Genomic DNA, 24,289 nt, shown 5'->3' with positions numbered 1-24,289 from the left:
TCTGTGGTGCGGTGCGCGCGGGGGGGGGGGGGGGGGGGGGGGGCAGCACGGGCAGAGGGATGCGTGCTGCCCAGCCCCGTGCCCACTGCCCCCCCCATGCCAGTGACCTATTCACAGGCACCAATGTCTCCCTCTGTCTAATGCTTCCTGTGATTTCATAGGAAATTTCTCTTGCAGTGGCAGGTGCTGCCCATTTGTGTAGCCCTTTTTTTTTTCTGACCTCAGTTAATTCTTTTTTGTCTATTGCTGAGCGATGCTTAAAGTTTTCCATCAGGTTTTCACAATTCAGCCTCTGTGATGCCATTTCCTAGTGCTGAGGAATTGCCTCTGCCTGGTAATGTGTAAAATGCCCTTGAACTCATCCCTTGCACCAGAAAAGCAGGGACTGGGGAGAAACTGTGGTCATGAAGAAACCGTTCAGTTGTGCTGCCCTCCAGCTCCCATTACTGCTTTTGAACAACCTACTTGCTTTGGCCGTTGAATGGGCATCACATGGTGCCACACCAGTAGAGTGAGTCCTTCCCCAGGCTTGACCTCCTGAGCTTGGTATCGCCACACTTGGGATCTGAGCTTGCTCTGTGTTGGTCCTTCTGTCTTCTGGGCTGTTGTGTTTTCACCCCATTTCCTCATAGACAGTCCACATGGATGCAGGGAAGGTGCCCCTCGTAGGATTGCGAAGAGACTAAACATCAGTAGCCTGTGAGCCGCTGCCAGATGTTGTTCTTCCCAGACTATCTGCTTGGCAGATGTTCCCTGAACCAGCTGGCTCTGGGGCATGAGGGTGCTTTGATCTGCAGGAGCCCGTTGCACAGTCTCTGGTTCTCAGCGTGCAGCTGTGTCCCTCATCACATCCCTGTGCGGCCAGGGTGCTGCTGTGACAGCAGGCGGTTGCTGGACCTGTGTCCCTTTCGCATTGCGTTTGGAGATCAGTGGGATGCTGACCCTCGGAGGACTCTTCTTCCCATAAGAGGAGACCTGACTAATACCCTGCTCAGCGTGTGGAGGTCAGGGTGAGCAGTGCATGTGAACATCCCTGTCTGGAGTTTGCTGCCATGGGGACAGAGGGGCACACGGTGTGTCCAGCTGCCTGCGGCATTGCCACTCTCATGAGGGACAGGGCTGATGGGGAGTTTCAGGGTGTGGGATGAGAGCAGGCTTGGCTTGGACTCATCTTTCCCCCATGGCAAGCTGCTGCCTTCTCTCAGCAGGGAGGCTGTTGCTCTCACAAAGAGTCTCCTGTGATTCTGCCGCTGTGCACTCAGCTGGCTGGGGCAGCCTTTTGTTGAACTTTTTTTATTTTTTTTTTCCCTTTTCCCCTCGGTTGGTGTCAAAAGCTGACTTCTCTGCTCTGGATAATGGATGTGTCTGGTGGAGGCATGGGTTAGGTCAGCTATCTCTTGCTAGACCAGGAAGGAGGAATGTGGTTTTACACCGAACCTTCATCATGCAGCCAAAGCAAATCCTGTTGATAAGAGAAGGGGGAACTTCCCTCGCTCCGTGCCTGTGATTACGGCTCACGGCCTGGCTCCAACACCAGCCCCTGGTATTGTGCAAGAGTGGAAGAGCTTGTTCTCCTCGCCTGGGTATTTCATCACCCTTCAGCCCGTGCTGGTATATCTTGCTGTTCGGTGACGTGCACCATTCCCTCCATAAGTTGGCAAAGACTTGCTTTCTCTTCTGCAGCCCTAGTACGTGCCACACAAGCCCTAACGCTCAGTAATGGAAAGCCTGCAGCTTGACAAAAGCAAATCCCACGGTCTCCCGGCTGCAGAGGACTTTGCTGCAAGAGTAATCCCATGCCCTTCTGGTTCATCGTTATCAGGGGAATGCAGGACCTCTGTGTTTACCATTTCACCCTGACATTTTTCTTTCCACCAGATCAGATTTAAATGATTTTTTTTTTTCCTCACCTTTATATTTTAGAGGGGAAAACTTTTCCACTTTATTGTGGAAAGCAGAGGAGAAGCAGTAAAGTGATGACACACCTTATTACCTACTGGCACTTGGCTTGAGTGTTTTGGGTTTTTTGGTTTGGTTTTTGGGGTTTTTTTTTCCAGAGACTTCTCGGAGTTTGATTCTGTCTGGGAAGTGGTAGAGCCCGCTCACAGGCTGTTAGACCTGGGGCCCTGCTCCTCCAGCAGTCGTATCTCTGTGGCATTACGCTGCCTGCATGGTGTATCCCTCTGGCATTACACCATCAGCTCTTATTTGGGTAAAGCCCTTCCTGAATGCTCTGCTTCCCAGGAATACTGCTGAGCACACACATTCCCTTCTCCCTAGGATCCCCTGCAGCCCGCAGCACTCTTAATTGATTTGATTAGGATATTATCTTATGAGTCTCCTGTTAATGCAGAATGTGTCTACCAATGTGTTAGCTGTTGACGCGAAGCTGCTTTTGAAAGGCTTCCTCTCCCCGGGTGGCCCTGCCGGCGTTACTGCCTGCCCCGTTAACGGGTAGCTCAGCCATGGGGACAGTGTGCCCCCACGATGTGCATAGACCTTCAGCCGTGGCTCACTCCAGAAAGACTCACTTCACAGACATTTCTGGGTTAATAAGAAAAACAGCTAATTGATAAGATAAATTGGTGGTGGAGATAAATATGGATAAACGTACCCTCTCCTGACGTGCCGTTGTGGGGAGCCTGGCTGCGGGTTGGACAATGCCGCTGGGGCATAGAATCATAGAATCATTGAATCATAGAATCATTATGGTTGGAAGAGACCTCTAAGATCATCGAGTCCAACCGTCAACCCAACACCACCATGCCCACTAAACCATGTCCCTAAGCGCCTCATCTACCCGTCTTTTAAATACTTCCAGGGATGGTGACTCAACCACTTCCCTGGGCAGCCTGGTCCAATGTTTAACCACTCTTTCAGTAAAGACATTTTTCCTCACGTCCAATCTAAACCTCCCCTGGAGCAACTTGAGGCCATTTCCTCTCGTCCTTTCGCCAGTTACTTGGGAGAAGAGACCGACCCCCACCTCGCTACAGCCTCCTTTCAGGCAGTTGTAGAGAGCGATGAGGTCTCCCCTCAGCCTCCTTTTCTCCAGGCTAAACAACCCCAGCTCCCTCAGCCGCTCCTCATAAGACTTGTTCTCCAGACACCTCACCAGCCTCGTTGCCCTTCTCTGGACACGTTCCAACATCTCAACGTCCTTCTTGTAGTGAGGGGCCCAAAACTGAACACAGTATTTGAGGTGCGGCCTCACCAGTGCCAAGTACAGGGGCACGATCACTTCCCTGCTCCTGCTGGCCACACTATTTCTGATACAGGCCAGGGTGCCATTGGCCTTCTTGGCCGCCTGGGCACACTGCCGGCTCATGTTCAGCCGGCTGTCGACCAGCACCCCCAGGTCCTTTTCCTCTGGGCAGCTTTCCAGCCACTCTTCCCCAAGCCTGTAGCGCTGCATGGGGTTGTTGTGGCCAAAGTGCAGGACCCGGCACTTGGCCTTGTTGAACCTCATACAGTTGGCCTCGGCCCATCGATCCAGCCTGTCCAGGTCCCTCTGCAGAGCCTGCCTACCCTCGAGCAGATCAACACTGCCGCCCAACTGGGCATCTGTGCCCCAGTCCTGGCTTAGGGAGCCAGGGCCTGGCAGCCATGTAATCATCCTCCCTGCTGCAAAGGAATTGGTGAAAAGTGTGAGACAACAGCTTCCTGCATAACAAAAGCACACCAAAATGCTTTAACTGCATCCATTCCAATCTTTCTTTTTTTTTTTTTTTTAAGATTCTGTCACAAATACTTAAAAATAATCTTGGAAGGGGAGAAACAATAGGGTTATTGTTTCTTTTTTCCTTCATTTTTTTTTCCTGACCTGGCATTGCTGAGACTGAGACTTGGTCTCTCTGCCCTCTCCCATGCTTGGCAGGGAAAGCTGTGCTCCAAACGGCTGTGTGTCGGTCTGCCTCTTGCCTGCCCCATGTCTCCCTCTCGCTGGGATCTTGGATGGCCAGGCAAGTTCTCCCTTCTGGAAACGTGATATGAGCAGTCTTGTTTGGAGCTTGGATGGAAAGCCTCGCTGCTGAGATGATTGGTGGGAGTCTTCTGTGCCGACCGCCTCCCTTCCACAATTCCTTGCCTGCTGGGGAGCATGTTTCCCTGCTGAGGCCAAGGAGAAAGCTGCTCTCCCAGGAAACCTGCCCTGCCTTGTCATCGCTGGCGTGCCTCTGTTTCTGCAGACCATCTTCTGATGCCTGTCTGTGTATCCCTCCCCCAGGACTTGCGGGGTTGCTGCACTCTTACCCTTTTTCCATCCCTTCTCCAGGGCTGTGCCTGTTCTCTCTCTTCCTGGGCCAGAGCACTGTAATAACCTGTGCTGTAGTCCCTGTCCTGCAAAATCTGCAAGAGCAAGATGGGCCAGAAAGGGTACAGGGAGCCTCAAAAACTAGAGACCTGCCAGCTGGCTTCCTCTGGGTCCCTGGAGCATCTCTCGGCTCTGGAGCTGACCTTTTCCCATCGTTGTTCTGTGCTTTTCCTCGCTGCAGCTTTATGGCGTGTAGTGCTATGGAAGAACTGTCAGCCTGTGACCTACAGACTAGATTTCTGCAAACGTGTGCTCTCGTATCTTGCAAATGCAAGCTGCCTGCTGCGGATACAGCCGGCACTGGGGTTGTTTTCTTTGGAGTAGGTTTTTAGCTGTTCTTCAACCACAGGCTCATGCCTAGTAAAACTGATGAACTAGTATTTGCTGCTGCCTTCTCCGGAGCTGCGTGATGTGGCAGCCAGGTTGGGTAGGATCCATGGGACCGACCCCTCTGCCTTGCTTCTTCCCCACCTTCTCCTCTTTTCGTGTGTGCCAGAGGGTGCTCCAGGCACCTTGCAACTTATTTTCCTTCCTCCAGCAAGAGAAAAATAGCAGCTTGTGAGTGCACAAGCATAACGGTACCAACCCACGGCAGGCAGTGCAGGGTCTGCTCAAGGCTGGGGTGACGCTGGTGGCTCTGGGCTGGGCTGGAGGGGAGCAGGGTGGCTGCGGGGAGAGGATCCCCATGCCACCTCCTAGTCACTGAGCAGCCACTGCAAGAGGCACTTTCAGTCAAGAAAAAGGAAATGGAGAACTTCTGGGCTGAAGTTCTGGCTGGGTTTGATGGGGTCACATGGTCGGGAGCAGATCTGGCCAGAGGCACGGCCCAGGCACGTGCATATGGGAGAAAATACAGCTTGTACCGTTTGTGCCTTGGAGGCTCTCAGTGCTCCCGGGAGCGAGAGATCCTCAGCTTGCATTCAAAAATGAGAGGAGGGGAAGCTTCCAGTGACTCAAGTATTGCGTTGCTTAACAGCAATCAGATGTGCGGCACTTGTGACTTGTTTTGCTCACCCTTTGCCAGTCATAAGCTTTCCCAAGCTCTTCCCCACAGGAAGAGCAGGGCCAGAGGCACCTCTCTGCCGTGGCACAACACAGATGTTTTGCAGGGTAGTGGGGATGTGGCGTCATCCTTTATTTTCATGGATTGAGGGAAGAGCAGGAGGCCAGGGAGGCTGGGGAAGTGGTGCTGCCCTTGGAGCCTGCAGTGCCTCGGGGAGGTGAGTCCTCCCTCGGCCGTGCTCAGGCTTGCTTTGTGACTGCTGGTAACGTCACCGCAGTCCCCAGTTATTGCTGAGTCTGGAGTAATTTTCTTTGTTGTAAACCCTTTAAAATTTGTTTCAAGAAGAAGCTGTAAACAGTTCGTGCTTAGTGTCATCCTGGTTTTGAGATGTCTTGTTTTCATTTTGAAGAGAATATTTGAGAGCTTCTTTTGGTTTTCCTGTTGTCTTTGGAAGTGTTGGGGGAGGTTTTTATTTCTTCTCAAAATGTAGGAAAAATACATCCTTCCTCTGCCCCCTCTCCACCAAACCTCAAGAATTTTATCCTGGTGCATTTGAGATCCAAGGGGAAAAAAAAAGCAAGTATTGCATGTGCGGGGGGGCTATATCAACAAAAAGGACTTAGCTTTAGTATTACAGCACTTTAAACAAGCTTGTGCCTAGCAGTAGAGGAGTCCACAGCCCTTAGCTAGGAGCAGAGACCTCCTGTAAAAAGCATGTGGAAAAATAGGTGCCAAAGAACAAGAGCCATGAAAACCAGGGAGCCAGGTAGGACACATCCCCAAGGGGTGTTGGGACCCTGGAATTTGGCCCTGCACGGACTCCCCACGGTGAAGGGGCTCCCGATGTTACGTGGTGGAGCAGCAGACAGGAGGGAGCATGGCTTGTGAGTCTGGCTGCTCGGTGGTGCCCATCCTTCTGCCAGGCTGGGCGAGGGCTGCCTGCAGATGCCTCTCGTGGGGTGAATGGCTTGGGCTCTCTGGCTGCATATTTCTTCTTTGCATGAAATACTTTAAATATTAATTGTGCCAGAGGAGAATGGCTGTTTAGACTTTGTAGGTGCTCAGGACACTTCCTGAGCAGGTTGTCTCCAGTGCTTCCCTAAGTGCTTAATTATTCATGCAGAGTGCAATAGCTCCAGTAGGAGAGGGCAAGACCCATTTCAAATACCCTGGGGACCAGGGAGCTCTTCAGGTGATGGCAAACAGAGGTCAGATCCATGCCCCAGAGAAAACAAGGGAGAGTTTGTATCTCCCTCCCCTTCCTTCCAAAGGAGGGAGTATCTGAGTGGTTGGATGGATGGATGGGCATGCTCTTTTTCCTCTTCTGCTCTGTGTAAAGTGCAAAGCTCAATCCAAATGGTGTATTCCACTAAGACCAAGTAAAGGAAATGCTGAGGATGTGGATCCTGCCAGGGCATTGGTATTAAGCATCATAGTAGCTGCAAGGAAGTTGTGTGCCTGTGCTGAAGCACCAGGCACCCAGCGAGAGCAGGAGCTGGTTATCACCTCTCCTCGCTGACTAAATGTACTAAGTGCAGTTGCATCAGTCAGGAAATTATTCGTTTAATGCTGAAGATCCCATAAAACATTCATCCCTCAAAGCCTGTGTAGCACAAAGCATTCCCCAAACTTGACGTATAACTTTATGGCCTTTTGCAGGCAAACATGAGTTGATGCTGTGAGTCCAAGTCAGCTGTAATCCAGGAACTGTGTCAGTGCTGTGCTATGCTTGAGCTAATAAGCTTAAAATATGCCTTTTTTGAGGAGCTTCTGAGATCTAGTGACCGAAGTCCATTGGGATGAAACTTAACAGTTGCAGAAATGCAGGTTACATAAATCACCCATGCTGGGCAGAATGACAGGATGAGCAACATCAGTGGTGAGAAATGTCTTGAAAATAGTGGAGATGACACTAAGATCTTGTGCTACTGGCACTGCTTTGGATGTGCTTCCCTCGGTGCTGCGGGTTGCTGTACCCTGGCTGATGGTGCTGTGAATGATGTCTAGGACACTGCTGTTTTGGAGAATGGGCTTCACCTGCTCCTGGGGAGAATGGCCTTGTGTCGTGCAACTTAATCACTGACTTTAGTCACCTCTCTTGCATTTCCTTTTCTAGATGCAAATGCTGGACAAGTTTCCGATGGAAGGAGGGCAGAAGGACCCCAAGCAAAGGATCATCCCCTTTCTGCCAGGTAGGCGAGTGGGCTCCAGCAAAAATCATGCTGGTTTTGGCATGGCAGGAACTTCTTCCCAGGACATGTGTGAGCATGCATGTGCTTTAGCTCTTATCTCCTGAGCCATCTGAGCAATAGCAAGTTCTTGGTCTGCACCGTGTCCATTAAAACATCTGTATTTGTTAGCAATGTGCCCAGCAAGTGTTAAACCCTTCAGTCATTCTCTCTCCCTCCAGAAAGCATTAGTGGGGGACTTCAGCTAAGCAACCCTGCTTGCACAGCTTCTGCCAGGAGCAACCCCGCAGCAGCCTGCTTGTTTTTGGAAGGGGTCTGGCCAGCACAGCACAGGGCTGAGGGTGATGTGAGGCTCCCCAGGAACTGCTCATACGCTGTTTTTCCTGTCCCATGCAACTCAAAGGGCCATCCAGAGAGAAGGAAATAACAATTGAATTCCACATGTTAATCAAGCTGATTGACAGCCTTGGCTTCCTCCCGTGATGTTCGGGACTGGTTGCCTAAAGACAGGATTTCTGTGGCATGATGTGTGCCCTGCCAGCCCAATGTGCAGCTGAGCGTTTGTGTGCCTGAGGAACAGATACAACTCTCCATTGCAGACTTTGTGGTGCGGGGGATTGCTTGTGGCTGCCCTTTGGTGCTGCTGCTACGGGGGGAAAAAAAGAACCCTAATGTGCCTTGCAAAAATACCCAGCCTGAGGGGGTCCTGTCAGTCTTTCATGCACCCATAGCTAATGGCTTTGACCACAGAGTTGTCTTTACCCCCACCCCCAAGTAGCTAATGGGCATATTCAGAAATGTCACAGTACCATAATCACTTCCAGTGACTGTCAGGTCCATTTAGTGCAGCCCTTTGTGCTGTGCTCTGCCTCCTGGCTGTTCTAGAAACATAAAGGCTCTTAGCGGGCTTTGCTTTTCGCCGTCTGGCGTGAAGAAAATCATTTACGCCCCTTTCTGAGCAAGAGAATCTACTCTGGGTTTCCCATAGAGGGATTTCTGATTCTGGCTTGTCCTTGCATTGTAACATCAGCAAAAGCAAAGCACACCTGACATTAATACAGCAGAAAAGCCCTTGCTGTACAAGTACTCCTGCCAGCAAGGAGTGGAGAGGAAAAATGGAAGCCAAATTGGCAAAGGGCATAACTTGGAAAAATTGGACATACGGTTTGGCCGTGCTGCACTTGCAGAAAATTCCCACCAAAATGCTGCTATTTTTGGAAGGCAGCGACCGGGCTTGGGAGGCCTGGTCGGAGCACTACTTCTCGCAGCACACTCATCAATATTTGTTTCTTCTTCTTGGTGTTGAAATAGTTTCCCTTTGCTAAGAGGCATGTCACTGGGATTTCCGTTGGAGGAAAAAGGGGGTTGAAGTTGCTGGAAAATAAAGCCTGGCTTTTGTGTAAGAAAGGAGTTTTGGGGAGTTAGGATGACCATCCTCTAGAGGAGCTTGTGCATTTTTGTGTGTCCTCTGCAGAGACGTTTGCCCTTTTGCAAACGTCCCCTTTTTGCAACAGGATTAAATAATACTGTTTTCAGAGGTAGTCACACATTGACTTGGAAAACCACTAGTCCATGCTTCTCCCAGAAATTTTTCTTGACATTTCATTTCTGCAGTGGCTTGCGATAGCTAAGAGGAGAGAGACTATTGATGCCTAACAGCTGGCACCTGCAGCTTTACCACTTGTACTTTCAGGTGCCAGCACAGGGCAAGGGGTGGTGTGGTGAGAAGATCCCAGCATGGGATGGTGTCCTACCTCCAAGCAGGAGGTAGCCACTTGAAAGACAGATAATCTTGCATCTGCCTGTCCTCATGGGGCAGCTTCAGAAGTCCTCTTGCTTCAGGGAAGTTGTGTTATTAAGAAGTGGGAATCATGTTGCCTTTGTCCTCCTGCCTTTGCTGCGCATCACGGAGCAGTCAGGAGCTGGTGGCTTTCTCTGGAGCAGGACGATGAGCTGTACCTCCCTAGTGAGATGGCTTGCAAGCTGTGTCTGCTTCTGAAAGAGGACTTCACTTGGGGGAAAGGGAAGGCTCTTTTAATAGTTGCTGGCTGGCTAGAGGATGGTTCCTTTCTGGAGCAGTTCTTGGCCTTCACAGTTTGGGATGGCAATGGGTTTTGTTTCTTACAGCTGACCCCAAACTTTGTTTCCCTCTGCCTAGGGGTGCCATCCAGGTGTGCTCCGTGCAAACAGCCTGGGTCTCTTTCTCTGCAAAACGTGGCTCTAGTATGCTTAGACTTGCTAGGGTTTTGATTATGTTCAGCTTCTGTGAGTACTGTAGTTTGCTCCCAATCCCATTTTGAACAACATTTTTAGCATCTGAATTTCATTACCAGTGGAGATTTGGCTCCAATGGTTTACTGAAAGTACGCTGCTTTCTGGGAAGTCCGTTGTAGAGTAACATTAGACGTTGTGGGCACTGCAGTTCTCAAAAATTGAGATCCTGTGAACCTGTGCCTCCTGCAGCTCTGGCTTTCTTAGTAAACCCCTAAGTGTCCCAAACTCAGGGTCACCACCACAACCTGAGAAGGTGCCATCTGGGTTTGTCTATCAGGCTGGTTTCCTGGAATGGGAAGAGAGTTCCATGATTACTCTGTAGTTACAACATCCAGCCCACAGGAGCTCTGTTTGCTTTGTGTTGCTTCGTTTTGTTAATGTTTGCTTCGAGGATTTGACTTCTTGGAAATTTCTAGAGACTTTGGGTCTTTTGAAGTAGGTCTCTGATGGTATCAGAAAATGCTCTCGTAAGTGCAAATCCTTCAGCCCACTCAGCTCGTCTGAAGTGGAGCCATAAAGCTGGGTCCTCTGAAGCAGAGCAGAGCAATTGCACTTGAGGTTTGGGGCCAGGGGTTGTCCCTTCCTGGGTGTTGGCATGATGCTCATCCTGTAGCACAGCTTGGTGGGGTCCGGTTTGGCCTGGCAGGACACTGCAGTGCTCCTGCACCATGCCTGAAAAGCCTCTGCCGCCATATAGGGGAATTTGAAGTGGACTCTTGGCTACTTTTGCTGGCTTTGAGCCACTGGCACAGCCTGCCCAGCATCATGTGGTGCTGAGGATGACCCCTCGAAACAGGTCTGGCGGCACCCAGCCCATGCATGGCATTGGCTGCGGTCCCCGGAGCAGAGTCAGGAGCAGCTGGCGAGAGAGAAGAGACCTGTCACTGCCCAGCCCGGGGGACGTCGTGCTGGGCAGCTCCGTCCTCGCCTGCAGGAGTCCACACTAAGGGTTACACACTTGTTGGCTGGGAGATGATGGTATGGAGACCCCAGGAAAGAATGAACTAAGAAAACAAATGAGCTCAGCTGGGCCCGCTGTGTAAGGGCTGTGCCAGATCTTTCAGGAAACAGCTTTTATAAGGAGAGTGGAGCCTTCCAAACTTTGTACAGCCCGAGTGGCCTGGACCAGATCCTGGCCAGTCTGCTTTGCTGGAAACGTGAGCCTCAGCAAGGAGGGGTTGCCTGACGCTGAGCTAACTTTGGCTGTAAAATTGCTTTTTAGGAAGCTTTAGCTACAGACAATAGTGAACTCCCAAGAAGGGAGGAGGAGAAAGGGGGTTCGGTGAGATCGTTTTCAAAAGCAGAATGATGCCTCCTTTCTACTCCCTTCCCAGCCTGCTAACCTGCTTGGCATGGGCATCAGTGCTGCCCACATACTTTGGGGCTTTTCTCCCAGAACAACTGTGGGGATGCTAATAGCTCCCCACAAAGGCCCCGTGAAGGATGTGGAGGAGAACTCATCCCTTTTCCAGCTACAGTACCTGACTTTCCCCAGTCCCATTGCATCTTCATCAGAGCTGGAGATGGGGCAAGGGTCCTAATTACTATTTTCTGCTCTAGCAAGATGGGCAGCTCTGCTGTAGCACTGTTGCATGGACGGTCCCGGGCTAGCTTGCAGCCTGTAATCAGTACGGTTGCCTTTTCTGTAGTTTTTCAGCTAACCCTGCTGACGTGCAGACAGTATTACCCCCAGCAGAGTGCTGCACTGAAGCAGTTGCTCTGCTTCTGACCTTTGAGCTGTCTTTAAACAAACTACCTTACGTTTTTCTCCATTGCATGGCACTGTAGGCCATAGAAACAACGGCCTTGGGAACATTTTGCTCCTGCTCCAGCAGGATCTCAAACCGTGAGAGTGGAAGGGGCTGTCTTGATAGGGGCACTGTTTAATTTGGCTTCATTTCACAGTGTATGGGACTCTGTGCTTATGCTATACCCAGGAGAGCCCCAGAGGCACTTTGCTGGTCCCTCTCCTTTTCGCCAGGGTATGCATACAGCACAGGACTGCCAAACAGATGCTAAGTGCAGGGCTCCTGGAAATGCTGTCTCCCATGCCTGCTTCCCCATCCTAGGAATAGCCCACATAGCTGGCTGCTCCTTGGGCTGGGATTAATTATGTGTACATTTGGGGCTGCCTTTTTTTGAAGTGAGTTTGGAACCCGTGCCAGGGAAAATCTGGATGTGATTTGAAAGGTGCAGAGAAGTGAATTCTTTCCGAGGCTGTGGGGTGGGGGAGGAATGGGGGGAGTCCTTCAGGGTAAAGCAAGAGGCACAGGCGGTTTTCCGTTCTTGAAATATCTGGCTTGGTTCACGGCCGTGATCGGCAGGGTGATTGTTTTGGGTTCTCTGCCCCTCCAACTTGCTGGAGATCCAGTAACAGCCTTTGGCTCAAGAGGAGCCTCAACCATTTTGCTGGTTGAAATGCCTCTGCCTTGTTTTTTTCAGCTGCTTACTCCCCAGTATAACTTCAGCTCTGCCCGGAGAATTCCCATGGGAGGGAATAATTTGCAGAGCCTACCTGTTTGTTTGGAGAGATTAACCCCTCTTGTGGCCTGCCTGCTCTATCTCATATTGCTGGAGACCCGAATTCCTTATCAGCCCTTTCCCCAAGCTCTCCTCTGACACTTTGCAGACACTTGATGAATGGCTGAGGCAGCGGGGGCCGTGTTGCATCCATCGCTTTGCAGCCCCCCCTCCGGAGCTGCTGCAGCACCCTTTGCTCTCGGTCGATCAGACAAAGCAAAGCAGCCTTGATTAGCCACAAAGGGGGTTTCTTCCAGTCTGGGGAAAGCAGAAGCTTTCTGGCACCAGAGGAAGGTGGGCAGACAGAGCATCTTCAGTGGAGCTTCTCTGGCTGGTGCCAGCTCCACTGTGTGGGGGACAGAGATCATGCTCCCCAGGGATGACCTGCAAGCAGGTGGTGGGCACCAACCTCCCCCTCCTGCCCAGTAGGGTACGAGGCAGCACACTAATGTTATTTCTGCTGTTGAAGCCCTGAGCCCAGTGATGTGGAGCTTAAACGCAGAAGGGCAACCTCTGCTCCAGTGAATTCATTGCTGGATAGGACGTAAAAGCCAGCAGATTGTCCCCCTGTGTCCTGGCCAAACTGTGTCAGTGGAAGGACTATCACAGTGGGGTTTTGTGGGGGAAAGGAGTGCAGGGATTGTGGCAAAGGAAGATTTTAAGGAGGGATTTGAAGGAAACCATGCCAGTGGTTTACAGGAAGACTCTCCCTAAGGTGGGACAGTTGGGACAACAGCTGTTGTGAGACAGTGCTGGCTGGCATGAGGTTCACAGGGACGCGCTGGATGGATTTGCTGCTTATCCATTATGTTGGATGAACTCCTGCTAATGTGTGGTGGGCCTCTTGGCCATGGTGGGTGGAAATGAGTAGCAGTGGTGGAGAGAGAGGAGTGTCCCCGCAGAAAAAAGGAAGAAAGGAGGAGCACAGTTGCATTGGTGGGACACACAGCTTTCTAACTGGGGAGCATCACATCCCAGGAGGTTGTGAGATCTATCCACTGACTGATGGAGTCTCGTAACAGCGTCAAGGGCACTGTGGTTTTCCAGGCTTCCCTCCCAGCAGGGTGAAGAACACCGCTGGCTCCCTGCCATCAGCCCAGCGCTCAGGGCAGTGAAAGGGAGGAAACGGAAGCACTGGGATAATTTGAGCACCAGAGCTGAGCGGATGGTGCCAGCAGGTCAAAAGGGGAGGGAGGGAAGGGGTCAGGCAGGGGAAGGGAAAAGCAGGCCTGAGTGCCCATAGCCGTGTTTCTAGGCTGCTTGCAAGGTCTCCCCCCCTCTGCCCTGCCACTGCCCAGATGGGGAGATGAGGCACTTGCTTCTGACTCAGAAGTCCTTCAGATGTGGCCAGATGTTGGCTTTGTGATAGGCCGGGGTCTTTTTGTTAGGTTTCCCCAGTCCCCCTCTGAGAACCAGCTGGTGCCCCCAGTGCTGAAGCGCCTGATCTGGTATTTGCCTGGCTGTAAAAACAAACCAGGGTCAACAAGGAGATAAAACAAGTAAACAAATGCTCGAGTCGGCAAGGGGAGTGGAGATGTGGCTTCTGCTGCTTTGTTACTCTTGAATTTGTCTTCTCTTTGGGTAGGTAAAAGCCTCAATTGCTTGGAAGCAGTCTCCAAAGAGCACAGCTGGCTTTGGCCACAGCCCAGGCTGCAGCTCAGCACCATGTATGGCACGGGAAGGGCACGGCGCTTCTCCTCCATGGGGCTGGGGGGGCCTGGGGAAGAGCAGCAGGGCAAGAGTTAGCATCGCTTATTGGGATTTCCTCCCCGTGGTGAATCCTCTGCTGGGGGCTGCCACTCGTGCCCTGCCCCTTTCCTGAGGTGTTCGTGGGGACAGGGGATGACTGGGGTCTTCTCCTGGACATCGCTGCGGCAGAGGTCCTCCACCTGCCCCAGCTGCTTTCATGTTGTGTATAAAGCACCTGGGGATTTCTGGAAAGCACTGCATAAAAAGCTGGATACTTTTATTATTTTGGGTGGTGAAATTTGATTTTGACTCTGATGTCCAGTTGATATAAATATTTATGGTAGCTTGTTTTTTTTCTATATGAAACTAATCCTTGTTACTCCAAAGCAACCCTACAATAATAAACCATGCTGCATTGCTTAACTCCCCCCAGCAGCTGTAACCAGCCAATAAATGTATGAAACATGCTATCAGGTATAGCCGGAGAGATGTAAAAAGGGAACATCCTCCTACTTTTGCACTGAAGATCAGTGCAGAGAGACTCCATTCGCTTTGATTTTTAAGGAGTTGCATATATTTCAGCTCTCTCCCTTTTGGTTTTATTCCCTCTATCTTTAAAGGATGGGTTGCGTTGGTCAGATTTCTGTAGTCAAAATGCTGATGGAGAATAATAATAATACTGCCAGGTTACCCTTAAAGAGCAGATACATGCAAAACACCTACTTCTGCTGGGAAAGGGCGGTAACAAATGTATAGCAAGCAAAGCACGTGCAATGCTTTGGTGCATCTACAGTTATAGTAATGTAATGTATAATAAATATATTCACTGGAATAAAGTGTTGTATATTCTACTGAAGAAAGAACACTTTCTAAATTGTAACTTGTACACAGAGTGTCTTCAGAGCTGTTGTCCTCCTCAGAGGCACCACTTTTTCCCTGTAGGTATTAACAGGTTTTCAAGATCCAGAAAAAGCAGGCAGCATGTCCTGGAGTCTGGGTACTTCTTGCACAGGGAGACTTGCCAGGGCAGCCACTCCGTAGTGATGCCTTATCTATGTCTTCTTTTTCCAAAATCAACTTACTTGACACATTCCCAGGTGATAAATGTTCAGTCTATTCATAGCTTTGTTTGTGTGTATAAAGGACAGTGTATTTTACTGCACTTCCTTGTGCAGTGACTTTCTTGTGCTAGCAGGGAGGGAGACTCATTGTTCTGATTGCTCATGCATAACATTATGTATGTAAATAAGAAAATCTAATAATTTCTGAGTGCTTGAGTTGTGGCAAGAGTGAGAAGCTGGTGAAGTGGATCTTGCAGCAGCACTGACCTTACCAGCCGATGGAGAACCCCACTAATCAGCGAGATGTGCAGAATTGCCTTCCTTCACATGTTTTCCTGTTTGTATTTCTCATGCTGACTTTGAGGCTGAAGGCAGGAGCACTGCTATGAGGATGTTAGGAGTAAAGTGAGTCTTGCCAAAGGATGTTCTTAAACAAAAGGTAGAGGTGGTGGTTATTTTTCTCATATTGGAGCAAATTTTGCTGAGTTTGCAGGCATCCAGGAGTCAAGGATCCAAACTGCTAGATCCTGTCCTTGCTCCTGCTAGATACCATGAAGGCAGCTGGGATTGCTCCCCCTTCGCTGTTGCTCTGCATCCCTCATGCTGCAGATTTACTGAGTGAACAGTTCAGGCAACTGGGAAACTTCACCATGGAAAATCAAACCCCAAAGACCTTCCTCTCTTTTCTGCTAGCATCTTTCTGCGGAGACGTTTCTCCTCACTGTTCTGCATGGCTTGCCTTTGCCTGGAGCTAGGTTACACTGTGCCAAAGCTGGGCCAGCAACCAAGCCCTACTCCGCACAGTACCTGTGTGTCAGGCTGCTCGTTGGAAGAGGCCAGGGCAGCAATTCTCCAACGCAGTCATCAGACTTAACTTCCCTCTTGCCTTGGCCCATCTGCCCATTTCTTTGCCATGTGTTTCCTTTCGGATCTAGAGGAGCTAATCCTGAGCCCTCTCCTCCCCTTCAGCATGAAGGAGTATCTGCTGTAGGCAGGAGAAAGAGAGTCCACCTGGATGATTAGCAGGGCAGTAACTTGGTACCAGGCTGAGAGTCATTACAAGCTCCTGGAGGCAGCCAAAAAAAAAAAAAAAGCATAAAGCAGAAAACGCTTAGAACGAGGTGTGGGTGATGGGCACCATTGCCTTCACTGTGTCCCCTGGAGCTACAGCATTGACGGGTGTGGATATGAGATGAATAATGTCATGTGTTTCTCTTCCATTATATGGTCTTTGGCCACGTGAAAAGCCCCAGTGGGCAGCGCTGTTAGTCCCATTTTGCAGATACGGTCTAAGGAAAATGTGCCCAGGAAAATGCTGCATCTCATTGACCCAGCAAGTTGCCCATCTTTCCCTTCCAGGAGGGAAGTAGTTTCCTGCTCTCTCTTGCCTTTCAAGTCAAGGATTTATATAGCTGTATTTGGCAGCGCTGAAGGGTCTACAATTATATTAATTAGGCATTTTGATTAAAAAGCAGCTTTTTGTTAGAAAATAAACTTCCTTGTTGAAAAATACTAGATCGAGAGCAAATCAAGAGAGGAGCTGGATTTCCTGCTGGTTCATATGCTCTGTGCCTGGGCTAATTTAAGATCACTTCAGTTGTTGTGATGTATTTATTCACCAAAACTATATTCTTTTTATTATTATTATTATTATCTAGCCTCTGTTTGTTAAACATTTAAATATTCCCACACCCAGAGCTTATTATTTCAGACATTTATAATGTACCCACCCATCAGTGATTTCATTTTGGCAGACATAAAACCAAAACAGCTATTCCTTACAATTGCCAACAAAATTATTGTGATGCATTCATATTTTTAAAAGTCATCATTCAAATAGAAACCTATGCAACAAATACACCATGATTGCTGGTGAGAAGGGAAAACTGTTTATCATTTGCTTGTCTGATGGAAAATAATCGCTATAGGCAAGGAAAGGAGCTCCGACCTGGTTGTCGCTCCCTTTCCCTCCCAGTCTTTCCAGACAACTTCTGTGTTCCCAGGCTGTTCACCCTCAAAATCTAAAAGACGGATTGAATAGAGGGGTATTTTTTTCTCACTGTATCATAAAGACTGCCAGACTTGGCTCTGGCAGGCTGCAAGAAGGAATGCATTTCAGAGCAGAGCATTTCCCACCATGAATGTCTCAGCCCCTCGCTGTCAGCAAGACATAAATGAGGAGCAATCCTTCTGGTATGAGCTGGCCTGACCCTTTGCATTTCACTGGAGGGCAAGTATAGAGCTAGTGCTGAGGGTGACTGCTGTGTGCTCCCTTGGACAGGCCAGTTTCGAAGGCGTTCTGCATTAACTGAGCCTAGCAGGAGATTTGGCTCCTCTATAAAGTTCGGATTCATGCTCCTTGCAAGCTGAAGTTGGGTTGGCTTAGTTCATCTCTGCTTAAAAAATGCATTGGCAGGCTGCACAAGTCATGCATGTTCCAGATCCTGGACAAGTCAGGGAGAAGCGGTGGGGGGTGACCTAGACCTGGTTTTAAAATTGTGTTAAGCGTGTGGCCATTTTAACATGTCCTGTTCTCGGGTAGCTTGGTAGCATCCAGCCTCTGGTTCCAGCAATGCCGCGGCTCCTGCGAAGGCTCTCTCTAGGGGCTGAAGCTAGCCATGGTGCAGCGAAGGGCTGTGTGACTCTCCAGAGTGCTTTTCCCTGTTCTCATGTTGCTTGCAAAGAGGGTGTGTTGGTATTTGGTTGTGAGGGGAGTTTGGCTTCTGAGTTGCCTTACGGTGACCTCTTTGATAAGTGAAGGGATTGCATGGACAAACACATCAGTTGCTCTCCTGGGTTTGGTGGTGTGATTGGAAACCCAAGTAGGGACAAAAAGAGACGAGACTTTCCTGTGGTATGGGAGATGTCAGGAGGAACTTGAGGGAACTTCATTACCACCCATCCCACCCCTCCAAAACACAATTTTCCATGTGACTGTATTGCAAAGCAGTGCCGGTTCCTGGTGCTTGGGGAAGTGCGGGTCTGAAATCCTACCACGTACCAGTCCTTTTGATCACCGAGTCTCTACATGTATCTGTTTCACTGTCTGCTAATGGCTTTTTTCTTGTTAAATGCCAGAGAAGCTGTTCTCTGTGAAAGCAGCTTGAAGCGTTTAGGACTCATTAGACTTCAAAGGATAGAGGCCTGTACCACAAGCCAGAGGGGAGGAAATGGAGTGGCAAGAGGATCCCATTAATGGAGAACACAAATAAACCCCAGACAGGAAGGAAAATCCTATAGGTCTGACTCAGAGCTGCAGTCCCGACACTGTGTCTTCAAGGACCAGTTCGACACAGGAGTTGCACAGAGAGAAACCCTCTGGCTTGGCTTCTGCCCACCCTAGGCCCGGATGCCCTGAGCAAGCCTGGAGCCTGCAACAAGGGTCCCACCTGCACCGGCAGTCGCAGGGACGTCCGCTTCTCTGACGAGCGCTGGCATTTGCCAGTGGGCTTGTACACCCAGGATTTGCATGCCAGCAGACTGTAAGGTATCAGGCACATGCTTTGATAGGGGCTGCTCCTCCATCATCACCACATTGGTGAGAGAAGATGGGGATGCAGTTTGCTGGTAATTGCTTCCTCTTCTGTCTCCTTGAACATGCTTGCCACTTTAAATGTGCTTTATTTTGTTAAGATATTTAATCTATCGGAGGGAATGGGCTTTTTTTTTTTAGGTACAGTGCTTTTGGTAAGAAGAGGATGCGCATGGAATAGGTCCTGACAGAGTGATTCAAAAGGAGCGTTCCTGGGCATTGTGCTGACCTGCTCTTCTCTCTCCATCTTTCCTGTTTCAGGGAAGATCCTCTTCCGCCGGAGTCACATCCGTGATGTTGCGGTCAAGCGCCTGATACCTATCGATGAATACTGCAAGGTAAGGGGAGGTTTCTAGCATCAACCAAAGATGAAGCCACCTTGATCAGGCTTGATCCTGTTTGATAGCATATAATGGTGTGCCAGCGCTGGGAGAACAGGGAGTGTGGGCTATCCCCCACTATCAAACCCTTTCTGTGATGGAAACCCACCCACTGATTCTCTTTTCACTCCACGTGATTAATGCTGAGGTCTTGGAGGCCTGGGCTTGCAGGGTGCTGGGTGGCCCAGCTCCACACCAGCTTGTGCCCTGCTGCTGTGCTTTCCCTTTATCTTCTCCTTTCTCAAGCTTCAAACCAGAACCAGCTTTCCAGATGGGCTGGAAAGGACCTGGCTGCCTGGCCGTGTCCTGTCTGGTAGGCAGTTTGGAGCGAAATGGTTGTGTGCAGGACTAGGCTTGAAGGACTCGGTTCCTCAGGGAGCCTTTCCTTTCCCATCTATTAGGAACAGACCTGCTGTTTTATGTAGAAGACAGCACTTTCTTGGTGGGATGGTCCCAAACTGGGATGTAAACTCCTGTTACTGGTTACGTAAAACAGTTATTTGCACATGGGTAAGATGACTTGTACCTACAGAAAATTATTGGAAGCCAACAGAGATAAGATGAGATGATTTGCTCCATACCCTTGAAGAATATAAGACTGTACTTAAGTATAAAGCAAATTGTGATGTTAGGGCATTTTTTTTGGGGGGGGGGGGGGGGCTTTTGTCTTGAAGTTACCCTAGCCAACCAGTGTTTTAAAGTTAGATGAAAGCTTTTCACGATAATTTTATTAATTCATCTCGTAACAAGCAGAAATCGATTTTTATGCTGGTAGCTAACAATTTGCTGTGCTTAATATACCTGTAGTTGTAATGAATACCTCGAGTCCTGTTTTTTCCTTTTATTGGCTTCTTTAATATTTGTTGGGGTTTTTTTGTGGGGGGGGGGGGGGGGAACACCAAAAAAACAGAGTCCACAAAAAATTATTTTCACACAAATAAAGTATGCCACATCTCATCATGTCGAAGAAGTGCACTAGTACTTGCAGCAGCCATGAAATGGTCTGGAGGTAGGACCAGTACCTCCAAAATCCAGTCTAAATGCTGCTGAAAACATATACAAAAACCGCAAAACCCAAGGGAGAAGATGGGGAAATGGTGAAATATCCATCGCATTCCTTAGGTGCGGGAGGCGTAGCAGTGACTGTGGCCTAGGACTTTGCACGGTGAGAGAGACTGCGGGTTTTGGGACTCAGCCATGTCTATGGAAGGGATGTCATGGCTGGAATAACAAGTACAAGGATAAAGGTGAATTAGTAAATGCATCTTGACAGCTCTGCAGTGGGGCTGCGGGTGAAAACCACTGCAGGCCAGGATAGCAGATGAGAGCGGAGTGATGGAGATGTAGTGCAAGGTGTGCTTGGACCTGTGTGCTCCATGCAGCGTGGGGGAAGCTGATGGTGCAAGTAACTGCTTGGCTCCAGCCGGGCATGATCAGCCCCTTGACTTCTGAGTCACTAAAATGTGCCAGCTATATACAGACACACACAACCGTAAATTTAATTTTTGGGAAGAAAAAGTCCCTAAGTGATAAGATGCTGCAGCTGTCTCTTTCAGAATGATGCCATTACTGGCATAAAATATAATGAATCCATTTGACTTAACAACGGGAACATAATGGCTGATGTTATATGACCCACTTAGAGAGCCGCTCTCTCCTCCTCCCGTTAATGCATTACCAAGTAATAACATGCACACTGTGCCTGGCCTTCCAGTTGCTGCTACTTAACCGTAAAGCTGCCGAGCTGAAGGTGGGTGTGGGGCCGAAGGCTGCAGAGATGTGGAATGAGCAAGGAGTCAGTGGGAGCAGGGCGATGTCCCTCCTGGGCACATCGTGCTGCACATTGCAGCCGCACGGTCCCAGCACACTCTTACTGTCCTGTTTATCATTGGAGGTGGACGTTGCACGTGCTTGGAGGGTGGTGGTGCAGAACAGAAATACAAAATATCTCCTCCAGCTTGGCCCTGCTGAGTGAGAATTGAGGGTTAGGCGAATATGTTGTGAACAAGTTCCCACAGAAAACTGTGTAAGAAAGTTTTTACTTTCTTGCCATCTCCTGCGAGAGAAGTAGGGTGTCTTCATTCTCTGGGAGAGACCTGGAAAGAAGGTAGGTGAGATTTGAGGTGGAAGTAGGCGAGAGGAGCAAGGGAGGGAACCACTGCTTTCACAAGGCAGTGCTCTTGCTGAAGGGCTCTGTTCCAGGTCCAGCTGTACTGAAAAATGTGGCAATTTAAGGTAAGGTGCAAGAAAAGCAGCAAAAGAATCAGAGCACCTGGTAAGAGCAACCAGTCGCCAAATGAGACTTCAAACAACCATAGGAATGACAAGGAGGGGGAGCGGAGGCCTGAAGTTTCTTCCCATTTCTCCAGTTTATTCTCTTTGTGTTCTACATCTGTCGGTCTTTCCCCTGGTGTGGGAACTGCTTTCCTCCTGTCTAAGGGATTTTGAGAAAGTGTTAGTTGGAGGGTTGATGAAGGAGTTGCGATGCTGTGATGCTCTACCCCGATGAGACTGGGTGGACCACTAAAAAAATTGCTGCTAGAGAACAATCCTTTCTCACTCCCTGGAAAATGGGTTTGCAATAAGGCTTGTCTGCCTGATGTCTCCTCAGGCTTGCAGGCAGCAGGGCGGGTAAGGTGACTTGCTGTGGCTCCAACACCATGGGCTGAAGCCGTGTTCTGAAGGCCCTCCCCAGTTCACTCCTGTGGGTGGCAGAGCCAGAGGTGGGACAGATGTCATGCTATTTGTGCCACTGTTTTTGATTTGGTGGCCATAGCTGCTGTAGACCATGGCCAGCTAGGCTGCAGGGTGGCCTGCTTGACTCAGCCACTGCTGTGCCAGCTGAGTCAGCTCTAGGTGGGCTTCCTTCAAGATGTCCTGAGAAATGAGCTGCGGATCTTGCCTTTCATCCTTCCAGCGCAGTGTGTTTTCTGTGATCATCCCCTGCTATCGGAGGACACGGAACCTTCTTCAGGCCACAAAATCAGAGTGATTCTGGCATGGGGGAAATTGTGTAGATCATGGGATGCTTAGAACTGGGGAGTGGTACCCACATGGGAATGGCATCCGTGCAAAACTTGGTCTTTGAATAGCTCTTCCCTGGACCCAAAAGCCATGGAGTGAGTAGTTTTCTCTCTCTCCTGTCTCTCACATGATCTTGATCGCAGCTGGCCCATGATTAGTGGTCTGACTGTCTGCTGTGCTGGCAGTGAATGACTCTGTGCTGAATGGCTGGAAGGGCTTTTGGGGGCCAGCAATTAGGTCAATATGGAGCCACATCTGATCTGTGTGGTAACCCTGGGGCTTTGCAGATGTGGCTTTGTCTCCGATACAGAAATAAGTGGAGGTTCAGTTTGCCCACACTGCTGTCACGAGACTGCTGTGACAGCAAATGGAGGGGAGGGGGAATTATATAGAAAATTGGTTAAACATCTGCTCCAGGTCAGGCTGCAGCACTGCTCCCTGATTTCAAATCATCCCTTTTTCAATTGCATGCGTTTTTTTTACTTTTTGCAGTCGCCATCATCTGTGACTCTGTTCCCTCCCACAAGCAGAGAGCAGGGCAGGGCTCTCTGCCAGGCAGCTTCCCATCCCGCCTTCCCTGCCCAGCCCTTGCTGCAGCCCACGTTGGAAAGGACCTACAAGAGCTCTGGCCCAAGGCAAATACTGCTGTCCCAGACTCTGCCTCCAGCTCCCACAGACATGCACTGTCACCCTGCAGGTCCCACCGTTGAAGCCTGTCTTTTTGCAGCAGGCTTCCTCAAAGGGAAGGGAGAAAAGCAGTGGCAGCTTATAGCTCCTGCCATTCGACAGCACGCATAGCAGCCCTCCAGCCCTTGCCCTGACGAGCTGGTGTCTGCGCTTTTGCCTCCTGTTGCTTCTCTCCCTGCCTCTTCCTAAGCTGCTGTTGCCCAGCAGAGCATTTTTGGGATGTGCTGGTCAGGGCTGATGGCACCGAGAGTCTGCCACATGTAAACTGCCCAGCTTTTCCCAAGGATGACAGCTCCATGCCCACAGCACGTCTGGGAAACTGAGCCCTGCCGTGGCCAGGAGGCTGGATGCTGGGGTGGACATCCCCATGGCTCTTACCCTGCGAGGGCACATCTGTCCAAAAGGCTGGAGCTGGGCTAAGCAGGGCCCGGGCAGTCTCTGCTTATTCTCCTTTAGTATTCAGTTGCAGCTGGGGTGGTGTGGTGGGTGTAACAGGGGGCTGTCTGGGTCTTACTCCACTCTGGCATGTGTTTGCAGTAGCTCTTCCCAGCCTGGCTTTGCGCTCCTGTGTGCCAGGAACAACATGGGTGCTGAGCTCAGTGCCATGACCCAGTCCCCTGTGCTCTGAGGGCCTGTCCTCACTTGACTCCTTGCTCAGTCTTGATGCTTCCCATCACCGGTGTCTCTGTTACGGCCGCAGGCTCTGATCCAGCTGCCTCCCTACATCTCGCAGTGCGAGGAGGTTCTCCAGTTCTTTGAGACACGACCTGATGACTTGACGCCCCCCAAAGAGTAAGTTGGTTGGGTGGCTGCTGCCGTTGGGGTGGTGATGAAACACAAACTGCCTTGAACTTGCTGGTATCCATAAGAGTCTGACGTTCATCAACGGTTCCCCCCGCGAGTCACAGATCTGGGATTTGGAGGTTTTCTTGGAGAGGGAACGGGGCCCGTGCAGCTGTCCACTCAGCTGACTCCTGGCGTAGCCTTCTCCAGCGGGGAGGTATTGGTCTCTTCCTGAGCCACTTTCTGCTCACAAATGCTGGTTGCAGAAACATGGTCAGTCTGAAAAGCCTCATTTCACACGGTTACTAACGACCTCTGCCTTGTTGGAAAGGCTCTTTCCTTTAGCCATGTCCATGAGCCCCGTCCATAACAACGCTCCAGAGTCTTTCCATGCAAAACAAGCAACGTTTGCAAGGAATCTCGCGTGCCTTACGCAACTCTGTGTGGTTATAAGTCTTGTGACTATGAGCTACTTTGGCCAGGAGCCACCCATCTCTTACTAATCACAAGCAGCATAAATCTGAGCAGCCGCCTCCATCTCCTGCTATGCTGCTCTATCTTTTTATGCTGCATGTGGCACGATGCGCAGCTCTACCAAAAGGTTGAGCAATGGGGGAGGCTTGATTAATTGTGAGGGGAAAGGCAGTAAATTGATTTGACATCATTCTGTATTGGAAGGGTGTGGAGGTAGATAAAGGGATTTTGTTTTTCTCCTCTGAGCAGCAATACTGAGCCTTTCAGGTCTCCAGCTAAGTATTATGCTTCTGTGGACTATATACTCTCCTTGGGTTTTTGATTTTTTTCATTCCCTCCCTTAATTCCCCCTTCTTCCCAT

At 50.0% G+C, this 24,289-nt stretch overlaps 1 protein-coding gene across 1 annotated transcript in view; it reads left to right on the top strand.

The window, feature by feature from the left end:
* SH3PXD2B (SH3 and PX domains 2B) overlaps positions 1–24,289 on the top strand; it is an 88,620-nt gene that overhangs the window by 38,527 nt on the left and 25,804 nt on the right. Inside the window, exons 3-5 of the mRNA XM_009318556.1 lie at positions 7,432–7,507; positions 18,842–18,918; positions 23,372–23,463. Of these exons, the coding sequence (XP_009316831.1) occupies positions 7,432–7,507; positions 18,842–18,918; positions 23,372–23,463 (245 nt within the window). The remainder of the gene's footprint in view (positions 1–7,431; positions 7,508–18,841; positions 18,919–23,371; positions 23,464–24,289) is intronic.

Source organism: Pygoscelis adeliae, unplaced genomic scaffold (assembly GCF_000699105.1).
Source record: "Pygoscelis adeliae isolate BGI_AS28 unplaced genomic scaffold, ASM69910v1 Scaffold42, whole genome shotgun sequence".
Taxonomy (NCBI): Eukaryota; Metazoa; Chordata; class Aves; order Sphenisciformes; family Spheniscidae; genus Pygoscelis; species Pygoscelis adeliae.
This window is presented reverse-complemented; position numbering and strand designations above follow the sequence as displayed.